The sequence below is a fragment of the Arvicanthis niloticus genome, chromosome 8 (assembly GCF_011762505.2).
Source record: "Arvicanthis niloticus isolate mArvNil1 chromosome 8, mArvNil1.pat.X, whole genome shotgun sequence".
Lineage (NCBI taxonomy): Eukaryota > Metazoa > Chordata > Mammalia > Rodentia > Muridae > Arvicanthis > Arvicanthis niloticus.
In genome coordinates, this window is record NC_047665.1 from 60920851 (window position 1) to 60936687 (window position 15837).

General features: G+C 41.3%; 1 protein-coding gene across 5 annotated transcripts in view; it reads right to left on the reverse strand.

The window, feature by feature from the left end:
• Upf2 (UPF2 regulator of nonsense mediated mRNA decay) overlaps nucleotides 1-6123 on the reverse strand; it is a 111966-nt gene extending 105843 nt beyond the window's left edge. For 4 of the 5 annotated variants that reach the window (XM_034510109.2, XM_034510110.2, XM_076939458.1 and 1 more), the window contains exons 1-2: nucleotides 5971-6080; nucleotides 54-433 (exon numbers count right to left, since the gene is read on the reverse strand). In XM_034510109.2, the coding sequence (XP_034366000.1) occupies nucleotides 54-415 (362 nt within the window). In that variant the 5' untranslated portion in view covers nucleotides 416-433; nucleotides 5971-6080. Of the gene's footprint in view, nucleotides 1-53; nucleotides 434-4875; nucleotides 5076-5970 lie in introns of all 5 variants that reach the window. The other variant, XM_076939456.1, reaches the window with a different exon arrangement.
• Between the last annotated feature and the right edge of the window lie 9714 nt (nucleotides 6124-15837).

Below are 15837 nucleotides of genomic sequence, written 5' to 3' on the forward strand. Positions count from 1 at the left end.
TATCCTTAGGCACCCACTCTCACCCCTTTACCCCTAAAACCCGGGGTTCTTACTTCAGCTGAGCAGCTGCTTCTTCCTGCTGCCGCTTGGCCTGCTCCTCCTGCTTTTTCCTCTCTTCCTCTTCTTGTTTCTTCTTTTCTTCCTCTTCCTTCTTCTTTAATTCTTCCTCTGCCTTCACCTTCTCTTCCTCTTTTTTCTTGCGTTCCTTGTCTTCCTTTTTTCTCTTATCTTCTTCCAGTTTCTTCTTTTTGTCTTCTGGGACCTTACTGACCTCCTTCTTGGCAGTGATTTTGAGATCGTCCCTTGGTTTCTCCTTGCTGCTCACAGGGCGCCTCTCACTGCAGTCTTTTTCCTTGTTGTTTAGTAAAGATTCTTTTTCTTCCATACTTGCTGACTTCTTACGCTCAGCTGGCATTATGTGACCCAGGACAATCTGTAAGGGTAAAAGAATGTCAGTACTGTGGGCAGAACGGTTTTTATTTAACAACACAGCATTATTTTTAAAACAAAACATATTAATAAAGCTTGGCAACCATGGCATTTTTAAATGCTATGAAGTATTATGCTGTGAGGAGAACTATCGCCTCAGCTGGGGCTAGATTGGTGGTAAAGTGCTTGCCGGGCACGCACAGTACCAATCCCCGGCACCATTCCAAAAATTGGTCACATTACATGTTTTATTATTATTAGTTATTTCTGTATCTAGGGTTTTTATTGTTGCTTTGCTTTTACTCTTTGAGGAAATATTTAAGCATAAAATGGGCTGGGCATTGTGGTGCACACCTTTATCCTGGCACTTAGGAGGCAGAGGCAAGTGGACCTCTATGAGTTCCAGGACAACCAGGGCTTGAAAAAACCTTGTCTCGCCGGACGGTGGTGGCGCACGCCTTTAATCCCAGCACTTGGGAGGCAGAGGCAGGCGGATTTCTGAGTTCAAGGCCAGTCTGGTCTACAGAGTGAGTTCCAGGACAGCCAGGACTACACAGAGAAACCCTGTCTCGAAAAACCAAAAAAAAAAAAAGAAAAAGAAAAAACCTTGTCTCAAAAAATAAACAAAACAAACAGTGGTAGCACAGCATTTAGAACTTCTACTCACATACCATCAGCTCCAACCATGATTAACTTCAAAACAGTTCATCACTGTAACTGGAAACATCACGAGTAAGTTTTAACCCAAGCTTTTTCATGTATCAAGAGCAATGCTCAGTAGGCCAACGTAGGACCTGCTGTGAGTTAAGGGGTCAGCCTATAGTGAATTGCATACCAGCTTTAGCTATACAGTTAAGTCCGTAACAAAAAAAAAAAAAGAAAGAAAGAAAAAGGAGGAGGAAGAGGAGGAGGAAGAGGAGGAGGAGGAGGAGGAGGAGGAGGAGGAGGAGGAGGAGGAGGAGGAGGAGGAGGAAGAGGAGGCAGCTGGCAAGAAGTGGCAGTAGGTAAAGGTGCTGCACCAACTCTGACCACCCCAGGAACTCACAGGCTGGATGGAATGAGAGAACCAGTTCCTACAAGTTGTCATCTGACCTCCAAATGCACTAAATAAGTAAATTTTTTTAAAAAGTTTTTAAAGGATTAAGAAACTGAACATTGGGGATGCAGCTCGGTGGACAAGCGCTTAGCATGTCTTAGGTCCTGAATCTGATCCTCGGCACTGTGAAACAAACAAGTTTGACTCTTTTGCTGTGATCACAGTTCACTGAGAGAATGCTGTCTAACATGAGGGAAGCCCAATTCTCAGCAACTTCAAAAATGAGGGTAGAGACAGCGATCTTGGCTTACTATTTTATGCAATATTCATGGAATGTATTTACACAAGAGAATAGTTACAATGCAAAGACTCTTGCTTCCTACTAATCAATGAGCAGAGAATAGAAGAGTCATACACTTTACCCCATTACTATAATCTTACCAAACTTTTAAAATAAACTAACTCTCAAATTAGAGCAGGCCTTCAATTTCAATAGTACAAGACAATATTTATAAACATAATGATTAATATTAAAATAATGTATATTTTGTATCATCTATATCATCTGTCAGTAGGGTAGCCAGTAGTCCAGGAGTTTCTAAAACTCAGCACTACTATCGTTATGAGCAAGTCTGATGGTTTTTGGTTTGTTTGTTTGTTTGTTTGTTTGTTTAGCAGTACTAGAAATGAAACTCACGCTTTTTGCCCACAAGGTAAGCATCCTACCACTGAGCTATACTCTCAGCCTATAAGACAATTCATTCTTTGTGGAACTAAAAGGTTATCATACACCTGAAGCAGCTAAGCACCTCTTTGCCTCCCAGGTAGTAAATGACAAGAAATTACTCCAGATAGTAATAAATGCTCCGAGGGACAGAAGTATCACTAGCTGAAAAACTACTGCACTAAGCCACTTAAACACAAACTCAGCATAAATAAACCTGTAATTCAGTTACTCAGGACCACCATAATTCAAGTGTTCAATCCCCCGTGACTAGTGGCTTCCAAGCAGAGTAGTGTAGATACCAAACACTTTCACCATCACAGAAAGTGCTATTTGGACAGCACTAAACAAACTCACATTCTCAACTGGAAACTACATATACTGAAAGAAAAAAAAAAAAACCTGTATATCTCACCAAAATGAGATATCAAAAAATGTATCTCTCTACCTAGAGCTAGTTATCACACATAACTTTTCAGGCAGTACTTTTGCGTTTTTACTTTTAAATTATCTGCATGTTACATACAAAGAAAATCACAATTTTATTTAAGAAGTGTAAAATTATTTAAACTTCTTGGTATCTTAGTAAAAGTTAAGGATATACAAGTATTCTTAAATATTTTCAACTTCAGCATTTAAATTATAGCAAGAAATCCCAGGTTAATAGCTAAAGCCTTTGCAATAATAAAGTATAAATAAATAAGGAATGTATTAGAGTTAAATATTATCAGAAAGACAACCGAGAGCAGGAGAATCCTGAAGGTACACAGATAGCTTAGTTGTCAGCCTTCGCCCTCCTTCAGCCTCCCCTCTATTCTCATTTACCTTCTTATCCAGTATACACCCATCTTTAATGTGAAAATATCACACTCTAAAACAAACCTTCAAACAGTATAATACCAGTACCTAGTCACAGGTACCACACTAAACATTTTATGTACATTATCTCATTTAATACTAAAATTTTTATGAGGTGGGTATTGTTTTCCCTATTTATAAATGAGTAAACTGAGACTTAACCAAGTAACTTGACCAAGGTCTCCACAGCTGGTGATAGAACTGGAATGTTAATTCACAGTCTTAACCAAAGTTAAGAACCCTGAGAGTACCAAACTGTGAGATGGAAGACTTGATCACAGACACCCGACTATGACAAATCATAGAATTATGAATCTCAGCAGAGGCTCTGATAATGGCAAAGCACTTGCTACATAATGTTATTAACTTACTGGCACACTCTGGCTGAACATATGGAGACAACGTAATGTTTAAGGTAACAACACAATCTTATTTAAGGGTATTAATCATTATATGTAACAAAATTTTATGGAATTTGTATTTTGTAATTTGAAGAATCAACAAGATATTTCAAAATTACAAGAACATACAATTCTCAGACAACAAAAACAATGACATCAGAATTTATAACTAAAGTATTCCTTACAAATTAAATTTAAAATTCTTCCACAGACTCAACAAACTCACTTTTTATCTGACAAATCCATGAAAGACCATCATTTATAAGCTCACCAGGCTCCCAAACTTTCATGGCTCACCAATATTCATTTATTCAGCAAATGTAAATAACCACCACACTAACAAACAGTAACAGTCAATGATAAATTAAGACAAATCCTGCTTCAGAGGATGATAAAACAGATCCCCAAAAACATCTGTAAGTCTTGGTGTCAGAACCAAATTCCAGCTCACTAACTTATAACAAAAGGCAGCAATGAGACTGAGCAAACAGAACAGGTGTTGACATCACCCTTAAGTGTGCATCCCAGCTTTGTACCTTACTAGCTATGGAATCAGGCGACTTAATTCCTCTGTTCATCCTTGTCATTTTCAATGCAATGGAGCTGCTGTGGCCTAGAGTTACTAACCTCTAGCACTGTGTAGCCACCACAGACAAAGACGTTAAATAAATGTCAGTTCTCTCTCATACCTGACACCGAGAGGCTTTTACAAAAGGAGAGAGCTTTAGGATTAAAGACTATGGGACTCCACGCACTCCAAGCTTCAGGTTTACCCGGAGTGCTGAAGGCAGTGTGAGCTGCCCAAGATTACTCAACTGCTTCAGTAGCTACCCAGTGCTCCTTTCCTCTGTGCTCACACAGGATTTTGAAAACCAAGTAAACTAGAAAACAAACATGAATCCAACGACACACATTTGTATCCTGTCAATTTAAATTTAATAAATTAAATCTAATAAAAACGCTAGATTCTTATTTAATAACAGCTAAATTTAGCTGTTTTTAAATATAACACCTAAAGTGTTTCTAAATTGCCCATGTAATATTATATTAAAAAACGAATAGAAAAGTTAGTGGCCTTGAAATTGAAATAGGATTAACTTTTACAAACTACTAAATACAATTATATTCAGACAGCCCTTAAAAGGAAAGTATGTTTGAAAACCACCTTTCTAGTTCCCAAAATACTGCCCTGGGCACTTGATCTGTATTATTTTATTGCCTTTCTAAGTACATTCTATATTTCCAAAAGAAAGTAAAAACTATTTTACTAGTAAAACAGATTCTAAGGCAGTGTCCTGGAGAGAGGACAGAGAACGGAGGTGTTTCCCTAATACAGCTATAAGTTTGCTAAGTACCATATGGTCTATGTATGAAATCACAATCAGACTGCTCTGAAAATAATACAGAGTAAGAGAATGCTGGTTTACCTTTCTTCAAGTCTGTGTTTTGAACTCAAAATGTTCTAAAGGTAGAACAGCACAGATATATCTTCCGGTTTCTGAGTTTATTCTTTTACAAAGTCCTTATATATGTATGTATGAGTCTTATTCAAAATTTTCAGAAATTTCACCACAGCTCAAAAATGGCTTTCCTGATGATTTGTACGACTTTTATGAACACCTAAAAACTATGACAAATGAGAAGGGTCAGTAACAGTCTTACTTTCAGCTAATGTGTCAATCGGTACATTTAAGGCTTTTTTAGAGCAGGGTTATTCGCTACCATGCGTACCCCAAAACCTGGAAGCAGCCTCTGCTTGCCTCTCCAGATCAAACACCCTGTGATCACCTCTTTAGTTCAACAGTACCCATAAGGGAAGTAATGAGAGCCTTGAGTTAGAATCGAAGAATCAACCAGCCTACTACCTGATTAAAAGGAAATAAACCCAAACAGCCCCATTTCCACCATCTGCAGGTCCACTCCAAGCCTCTTCCCCTGCACACGCATCACCCACAAATCTCCCACAAACCCCCGCTGTGGCTCAGGGTCCCACCATTGACATACTTCCCGTCCACAACTCCTATTCCGTGGGGACATCTAAGCCCCAACCCTAACTTCTCAGCCCACACTGCCTCAGCCCCGAAGCCTCTCGAGCTTGTCTGACTACTCTACATCTTCCCCGTTTCCTCGTCCACGCTTCCCTCCGTCCAGACTCTGGAGCTCGCCCCAGCCTCTCCTCGCACTCTTCCACGCCCCCGAACACCTTCCCCCTCCACAGCAGGCTCCCCCGCCTCCAGCCCCGAGGCTGGGCCCAGGCATGTGGGGCAGACACCTCTTCTGTCGCCTCACGCCAGCCTCGGCCCGGCCGAGACACCCCCACATTGACCAGACCCTCCGGGAGAAGGATCTGAGGAGAACGACGTCCGACCCGCTCGTCCCTCCACTGCTCGCCGCCCCCGGAGAGCTGGAGTGCGGAGTCGCCTCTCGGGTCCCTCGGGGAGTAGGAGTCCAGGCCGGTACCCCTCCGCGCCAGCTCTTCCCTATCGTTGGAGCGGAGGGGAAGGAAGATCCCTGGGACTCACCTAGTGCCTGTTGTCAACATTAGCCCCGGGTTTCCCAGCACCAACTCCAGCGCTCGGGCTCTCCCCTCCCCTCCCCCCACCTATCTCGCAGCCGAGGGCCCGCCTTCCCTCAGCTCCCCCTCCTCCCTCCTCCCGTCGGCCCTCCCGCCCGCCACTCACCAACGCGGCCGGGCTGCTAGGGGGCGGGGCGGAGAAAAGGAGGGGAAAGGAAAAGGCTGTCCGAACTACTGCCTAATCCAAATTGAGCCTCGTTGCCGATCCTCTCTACGTGTTCAGTCGCTCAGTTTGGTTCTTAAGTGATAAATATACATCTATTATCAAGCATGTGCGTCTACTTCGGTGATTTGTTGAAATTCTCCTATCTGTAAAATTTTTTTTATACAGGCAATGAATAAGACAACTACTTCCAGCACCTCCGATCAGGGCCCCAGCAGAGGGGAGGAGTGTTCCAAGGACCGGAGGCGGGAAGTGGATTGGTCGTCAGGAAAGGGAAAGCGCCTGAATTGGAGATGCGCAGGCGCAAGCAATTCACGGATGGGTGGGGGGGAGCGGGAGTGAGGCGGGGCGGAACTCTAAGGAGGCGTAGAAGAGTGGTGGGATAGTAGAATTACGGGGCGCTATCGAGGTCAAGTTTGGTTACTTAGTTCTCAGAAGAGTTACCTGATGCGAACGTAAGGAAGAGGTTCCTGGAGGCAAAGTTTGATTGGACTAATACCGAAAGGATGAAGATTTAAGATATTGAAAACTGGAGAAGCTAAAGAACGTGGCTGGCGAGGAAGGTAGAGGTTGCTTCGGAGTAGGACTAGACTGACTGGTGAGGGAATTTCCAGAACCGGTTTTAGGTGTTGGACCTGAAAAACAGCTAGAATGGAGAACAATCAAGGCTTTTCTCATATGGGAAATATAGAAAGTCCTCTATTGTAAGTATTTTAAATTCCACAGTGGAACGAAATCGCCCCTTTTTAAAGGGATAGGGTTACGAACTTGAACCAAATTGACTTTGAAGTGCGTTATCAGCTGCTCAACCTGCTTTCCCAAGTGGATATAATGTGCGTCTGACCTCCGATTCTTGTTGAAATTGTGGTCTGCTTGAATGTGCCTATGGTTCCGTTCTGGCTGGCCCGTAGCCAAAGGAACAAAGGTGCAAAACAAGTTCTGGATTCTTGCTGGACACGAGGAGTCACGTCGGTGTTCAAGCCCGTACAATGATCTGCCTCCAATCTTAATGCTTGAGATGTCTTTGCCCCGTTTTTATTCCGCCTTAGCCCATTTGCTTTCTCCCTACCCCCTTCATTATTTTTAGCAAATAAATTACCTTTCAATTTGTGCACTCCCTGTGTTATCTCTTTCAAGTTGTGCACTTCCTGTGTGGGTACCAAAGGAGAGAGACGTGAAGGCTGCCATTCTATACCATTGATAAGTAATTATGAGAAGTTTTTTCTATGATACCACACAACTGAGAACCACTTGCAGGTCTCCGGTTTCCTTTTCTTCTTTTGTCTGTCTTACCCTCTCCAGATCTGGTGTGGTGGTTCACATCTGTAATTCAGCACCGGGAGGCTGGAGCAGAAGGATTGCTACAAGTCAGAGGCCAGTCTGGCACACATAGCAAAATCCTACTCAAAAAAGAAAGGATTTATTTTCTGGGCCTGGGGAATGTAGCTTACAGCATTGCCTTATGTTTCCTGAAGCCCTGACCTCTAACTCAGCATACCATTTAAAAACTGAGGAAATATGGGAGCTGGAGAGATGGCTCGTGAGTTAGAATCACCTGCTGCTCTTGCAGATAGCTGGGTTCAGTTCCCAGGACCCACATGGTACCTCACAATCAACCAACTGTATAACTCCAGACCTAGGGGCTCTGGTACCCTCTACTGGTGTCTGAAGTTCACATGTATACATCCACACACACACATATAGTTTTAACTTTTAAAAAAGGAAGAAAAAAAGATTTATTCTTGTATTGATGAACAAGTTCCTATCCTAAATAAGTCAACCCTTGTCTTGTTAACAGGTGATATTAGGAAACCTTGTCGTCACAGGGATCAAAAAAGCAGAGCTAAGGATCAGCTCAATGGTAGAGCATTTACTTAGCATGCAAACAACCCTATGTTTGCTCCCAAAGCACTAACTCATAATATGTTTCCTACACTAAACACTTAAGCCCGTGTTATCCAGCTAGATACAATTAAGTGAACAGTTGAAACATGGGAAGAGACTCTGCCCAAGGGATGAAAATGTAATCAAACTAAACATTACAGGTGCTGCTCCAATTACAACAGGCGTGCATCTTCTTTACATCTGTTTTAAATTCAATCCAAATTGAAACTGAAAATATTTGTCCTTCTGGTCTGGGCCACAGCACTCAGCAGATTCCAAGCTGGCAGCTCTGCACCCAATCTCACAAAACCCAGAGGAAGTGGGCCTCCCAGGAGCTCTAACCCAGGCAGTATCTTAGGTAAGGAGACAGCAACACCCACCCCAAACAGGGAGTAACTAGAACCCAGGAATTGACTCCTGGCCCAGAGCACTGGTTCAACCAAGATAATAGGAAAGAGAGGCTCCAGTCAGAGACAGGGCAGGTAGCACTACGAAGGTCCAGATGTCAAAAGGCAAGCACAAAAACATAAGCATCAGCAACCCAGGGTACTTGGCATCATTAGAACCTAGTTCTCCCACACTAGAAAGTCCTGAATTCCCCATATCACCAGGAAAGGAAGATTCAGATTTAAAATCACTTCTAATGGTGATGATAGAGGACTTTAAGAAAAATATAAATAACATGTTTAAAGAATTTGAGGAGAACACGGGTAAACAGTTAGAAGCCCTTAAAGAGGAAACATAAAAATCTCTTAAAGAATTACAAGAGAACACAACCAAATAGGTGAAGGAATTGAACAAAAACATCCAGGACATAAATATGGAAGTAGGAACAATAAAGAAATCACAAAGGGAGACTACACTGGAGATGGAAAACCCAGGAAAAAAATCAGGAGTCATAGACACAAGCATCATCAACAGAATACAAGACATAGAAGAGAGAATCTCAGGTGTAGAAGATACCATTGCAAATATTGACACAACTGTCAAAGAAAATGCAAAATGCAAAAAGTTCTTAATACAAAACATCCAGGAAATCCAGGACACAATGAGAAAACCAAACCTAAGGATAATAGGTATAGATGAGAGTGAAGATTACCAACTTAAAGGGCCAATAAATGTCTTCAACAAAATTATAGAAGAAAAATTCCCTAGCCTAAAGAACAAGATGCCCATAAACATACAAGAAGCCTACAGGATGCCAAATAGACTAGACCAGAAAAGAAATACCTCCCATTACATAATAATCAAAACACCAAATGCACAAAACAAAGAAAGAATATTAAATGCAGTAGGGGAGAAAGGCCAAGTAACATATAAAGGCAGACCTATCAGAATTACACCAGACTTCTCACCAGATATTATAAAAGCAAGAAGATGCTGGACAGATGTCATACAGACCCTAAGAGAACATAAATGCCAGGCCAGGCTACTATACCCAGCAAAACTCTCAATTACCATAATTGAAGAAACCAAGATACTGTATGACAAAACCAAATTTACACAATCTTTCCACAAACCCAGGACTACAAAGGATAATATCAGGAAAGCTCCAATACAAGGAGGGAAATTATACCCTAGAAAGAGCAAGAAAGTAATCCTCTTTCAACAAATCCAAAAGAAGATAGCCACACAAAGATAATTCCACCTCTAATAACAAAAATAACAGGAAGCAACAATCACTGTTCATTAATATCTCTTTACATCAATGGACTCAATTCCCCAATTAAAAGACATAGGCTAATGGACTGGATACATGAACAGGACCCAGCATTTTGCTGCATACAGGAAACCCACCTCAGTGACAAACACAGACACTACTTTAGAGTAAAAGGCTGGAAAACAATTTTTCAAGCAAATGGTCCTAAGAAACAAGCTGGAGTAACCATTCTAAAACCTCCAGCCCAAGAACACAAAGGGAGGGACTCATGGCTCTACCTGTATAGGTAGTTGAGGGTAGCTTTGTCAGGCATCAGTGGAAGTGGAGGGCCTTAATGCCTGAAAGTTTGGATTCCCTAGTGTTGGGGAATTCGAGAGCAGGGGGGCGGGAATGGGAGGATGGTGGAAGCACACCCTCATAGAAACTCCTCAAATTATATGGATTAGACATGACAGAGGCAGGCTGCCAGAAGACTAGATCCCAGAATTCAAACAAAAAATTATCTTGATGTTGGGAGCTGACTTTTAGCAGAAATCGGCTATCAACTTTGCAGCCATCTCGAGCCATATATCCTGAATAGAGACTTGTTTTTTAACAGCCTACAACAGCTGAAGCACACCCTGATAAACATCTTGTTTATCCCACATATCTTGTTTTGCTGTTTAGTGACCCCAGCTGCATGGTGCATGTGATAAAGTGTCTTCAGTTGTATTCCCCTGCTTGTGCTTATAAATACCCAGGATTTCTTTGCAATAGGAGGAGACAATAAGAAGGAAACAATAAGGGGAGACAATAAGAGGAAACAATAAATGAGAAACGAGACTTGATCAGACCCTCTGGCTTGTCTCATTCTTTGCATCTCTTCCACCACTCTCTCTCTTGACCAAAGCACTTAGCCCAAAGCATGAGGCAGTGCGGTTGTCAACATCTTGATACTAAAATTTGTTTTGAGAATTGTATATTGCAAAATACACAGCCTTGGTGTATCTACTCATCAAGCAAGCTGAGCAGACCTGCTGGAACCTCTGATGTCCTGGATGGAATTCCAGCTGGATGCAGTGAAGACACAGTGTCAGAGGCTTATCAATTTACTTCCCCCACACCCCTCTTCTAATATCTCAGCTCTCATAATCAGCTTGAAGAAGTTAATAAAGTGTCAGTGCCCCTATTCCCTGGGCTTGGGGACTGAGGTGATTAATATTGGGCTGTCTTTCTAGGGAAAAGTAGTGGTTTTACTGGAACAGGGAGAAATAGCTAGGATTTATTGCATAGCCATAAACTATTGGTAAAAATCTGTATAATTGTTATTAAGCTGAAGTTATAATTTCTTAAATGGTACAAAATTTATTTTGATTTCAAATTTAAGGTTTTCATTGGTACCAGTTTCTTATTGATATAAAAGTAAGATTACTATTGTTACTCTCATAGACATTGTGCCTATATAACACATTTAGGAATACAAGGGTTAGACCCAGTCCTTCTTTAACTTTTCTAACTGATTTGTGATGGTTAGCCTGTGAGTTAAGGTCTATAACAAATTCATGGCTCTGAGTTTATTGTTAGGGTGGTTTCCATATTTTATTTAGAAATAGCTGAGAGGAGTTAACAGTCCAGATTGCCTTACATAAATAGTTGGTTTTCAAAACATCAGAAATCCACAGAATTGACATTACAAACATTTCTGTATTAATGTCCATTTTGATTAGAGACCTGTCTGCTCCTGACAACTTCCTGTCTTGGATTCTAAGAAGAAATTGAGCATCTTTGGAGTTACTCCAGTTGTGGTGAGATAGCCACTAGGCAAGAATTGCCTCTTTTCATCTACAGACAAATCACTGTCCAGAAAAGGACACACTTGTGCAATAGTCGACTGATTATATCTGCCAAGACAGAGTAATCAGCCCTTAATAATTCTGCATCACTAGGTCTGTCAGATGATCCTGGGCCAGAAGGCCGAAGATCGGATGCTCCAACATTCTGTAGTATAGGGACTGTCCAGTTTTCAGCAGTCTCTATAAATTGGCTAAGTTTTAGAAGCTATGCTTTGTGTTTCTCATAATTTCAGTTAATTCAGTCATTCTGGATTCCTGATGGGGTTGAAGACTTATAGTCTCATCACCAACCCGGACTATTTACTTTCAGAGAAAAGATTTGAGAGGATGGTTTTCAGCTGACATTCATTCTAAAGCCAAGAAAAAAGCCAGGTTCAGAACTAAGTCTTTTAGTTAGGAGAGATGACAGAGGTTCTGGTTAGTCAACACAATGATGGACTGGGTATTAGGACTATCTTGTACCTTACTGATACAAATTGGTATAGTTATGCTCTAATTGTATTTTGAGAGGAAAGTTTTATTTTAACAGTAAGGGTGATAATGTAGGAGGAGCTAAGGTGGGAGGAGTAAGGAGAGGAGGAGTAAGGAGAGGAGGAGGAGAAGGAGAGGAGGAGCTAGGAGAGGAGAGGTTGGGGGGACATGGAGGCAGATGTTTGCATGTCTCTGCCCGTCAAAGATAGTTGGTATATCTAGGTTGGGTATTGGGTTACACTTCTGATTGTATAGGCATCTTGTATTGAGCATTACCAAACTTATAAACCTTTGTTTAACATTTTTTAAAAGTTAATAATAAAAATAAAAAAAGAAACTATTTCAGCCACCTAGCCTGTTAAACATCCTAGCTCAGTTGCACAGTACGTTTAGAGGTAATAGCTGCTATCTCTCATGAGTACTTAACAGAGCTAACTGGGAATTGCAGCTGCCTAGCATCCAGGCCAAAGTTTAGTAGCTCAAGGCAAAAAACAAAACAAAACAAAAAATTCAAACTGTGAGTTTTTGCTAAATATAAGTTTACTTTTGTACCATCATAAAGTCAAAAATCCTAAGTTAAACTGTAGTCACATAGGGGACCATTCTTAGCAACCATAAGAATGGGGAAGATTGCCAAAGAAAATATCAAGAAGCAGAAGGCTCAGGACTAGTCCCAGAGAAACTTCTAAATATATAAAAGTTAGGTCTGTGAATGGGATATAAATGAGAAGAAGGAGAGCCAGTAAGAGTGATGGTGTAATGAAAGGCAAAGGAACGGATGTTCCATGGAAGGGAAGGGAGAAAATGAAGAATACAACAATAAGAGGCACTTACCATTAAATGAGCTTTCAGGAAGCATCTCAGCCTTGCAGATGACAGGTTAATATTTAAAAAGATAAGTCTCTCTTAAGAGGGTTGAAGATTAAGTTGGAGCTGGAGGGAAAAAAAACACAAGACAGATATCTGGAAGATTTTTATGGTGAAGAGCAGCAGAAAAAAAATATAACCACTAGAGAGATTAGGGGATTTGTTTGCTCTCTGTTTCACAGTGTTGAGAAGAAGCCCAGTGTCGCACACTTGCTGGAGAGGTCCTCTACCACAAGATCCCCTGTATCTCTGCTGTGTTTTACATGCTGGGGAATTCCTCTACCACAGCACCACAACATACATACCCTGTATCTCTGCTGTATTTTTCCTGTTCCTGGATGTATTTTTAAGTGGAAAAAATGTAGAATATATGAAAACGATCCAATAGGGAGGCAAATATTTGATGATATAGAATAGAGAAAAAGGCCACCCTAGGGACAAACTCCTTGTGGTGACATGAAGATAAAGACTTGCAAGTGCGGGAGGAAACAGCAACTGGAGTTCAAGCAGAGACATTTGGACATTAGAAGACAACAGGCACATGTAAAAGTGAGCTTGTAAATTAGGAGGGAATCAGGAAGGACTTTCCCCTCCCTCTTACTTTGAGTGTGTGTGTGAATGCTCCTGAGAAGACCCACAGTGATGTCAAATGTCTTCCCTGAACACTCTCCACATTATTATTATTATTATTATTATTATTATTATTATTATTATTATTTATTTGGAAACACTGCTCTCACTAAAAGTTGTCAAAAAACCAGCTAGACTGGCTGGCCAGCCAGCCCAGGATTCCTTCTGTCTCTGCTTCCCCAGGTCTGGGGTTACAGGTATACAGCCTACCCAGTTTTTATTTTTATTTATTTATTTATTTATTTATTTATTTATTGGTTTTTCGAGACAGGGTTTCTCTGTGTAGTCCTGGCTGTCCTGGAACTCACTCTTTAGACCAGGCTGGCCTTGAACTCAGAATCCGCCTGCTTCTGCCTCCCCAAGTGCTGGGATTAAAGGCGTGTGCCACCACTGCCCGGCTGACCTACCCAGTTTTTAACATGGGTGCTGGGATCCTAGCCAAGCACCTATGCTTTTGCAGCAAGGACTTCACTGAGATTCCCCAATCCACTCATATTATTCTTCCTTTTTTCGCCCCCCCCCCCCACTTTCCTTTTGACAGTTGCTCAGGATCAAAGCCATAGCTCGTGTATGCCAGAGATTCTGTTTGAGTGATATAACTGAAGCAAAGTCGTCAACTAAGAGGAGGGTGAGGGGCGAGAGTGGGGATCTGAAATGAGAGAACATGGGAAATGCACTTTGAAGAATTGGCAGGCCAGGCTACTTGAAGCAAGACCTCATATGTCAATTTCTGTGGAAGAGATGGACAGGTAGGTAGAGGAGAGAGATGTCAGAGGAGGAGGACATAAAGAGAATGAGAATGTTTGCAAGAGCGGGGTTAAAATGATGGTCATGGGGTTGACAATGGGTGAGGAGGAAGGAGAAGTCAAACAAAACAGATGAGGGGATGTGTGGGCTTCACAGCCTGATGGGAGGAAAGGATGCAAAGAAGACAGAGTGGGACTCTAAGCATCAGTGAATTCGAGTGTGCAAGAGAAATGGTTGGGAATCAGGCATGGAAAATAATGAATGCCCATCTATGCAATTGTCCAGCGAGAGTTCAAATCCTGCTTCAATTTTGGTGTCTGTTTCAACTAGAGCTAAGTATGTAACTGAACTTTAGGGTTTTTGGTTGTTTGTTTTTGTTGTTTTATTTTCTTCCACAGATTGAATCAAACCCAGAGTCCTAACAAGTGCTAGGAGAGGATTCTACATTGAGTTACACTCCAGCACAATTTAATTTAACAAGTTTGAATTGCATCTAGGTTTTGGTTAAGAGTCATGATAACAGCTGGGCATGGTGATGCAGGCCTAGAATCCTGGCACCTAGAAGATGGGAAGGAAAAGAGAGTTTGAGGCTTGCCTTAAAGAAAGGAGAGAGAGAGAGAGAAAGAGAGAGAGAGAGAGAGAGAGAGAGAGAGAGAGAGAGAGAGAGAGAGAGAGAGAGAGATTCTAACAGTGCTTTTTCCTGGGGTGTTTTAAATAGTAAACTGTAAAGATCTAAATAAATCCACTTAGCACGATTGTGTCTGATGAGTGCTGTCTATTGCCAAATCATTTTGCAAATAATAAACTCAATCCAAAGGCTTTGCAGTTTGAATAATAGTATTGTAACTTTCCCTACTTTCTTTGTCTTAAAACTTACAAACCAGTGAACCTGACTCCTTTTACCCCAAATACTAGCAATCTGTGCCAAAGAAATGAACTTCAAAATGAAGGTTGAAATGTAAGGGCAGGGTGGGAAGGAAGACTCTTCTCAGCTTGGTAGCCAGTAATGGCTGAGGTTTGTAAATGTGCACAGAATAACCAGTCATGGTACCCTCTGGGGAAGCAGACTGGTAAGGTAAGAAAACTAGTTTTCTTTCTAGCTGTATTCCTTTTTCTTTTCTTTCTCTCTTTCTCTTCCTTTTCCTTCTTTGTTTTTGTTTGCTTGGGTTTTTTTTTTTTTTTTTTTTTTTTTTTTTTTTTGCTTGTTTGTTTTTTGAGACAAAGATTTTTTATGTGGCCTTGGCTGTCCTGGAACTCACTCACTGTAAACCGGATTGGCTTCCAACTCAGACATCCACCTGCCTCTGCTTCTTGAGTGCTGGGATTAAAAGTGTGCTCTACCACCACTACCTGGCACTAGCTGAATTGCTAAGTACCTGGTGTGGGGTATCTGTGATGAAATAGTCCACACACAATTCAGAGCTAAAATTTTCAACATAATTGAATACTGATCCCTCTCCTGTTTACCTTTTCTTGTGTGTATATGTAGGACATTTTGACAAATGTGACAAAGTGATATGTGGTAAGGCCTGGCCTAATGCCAACATATGTACAGAACAG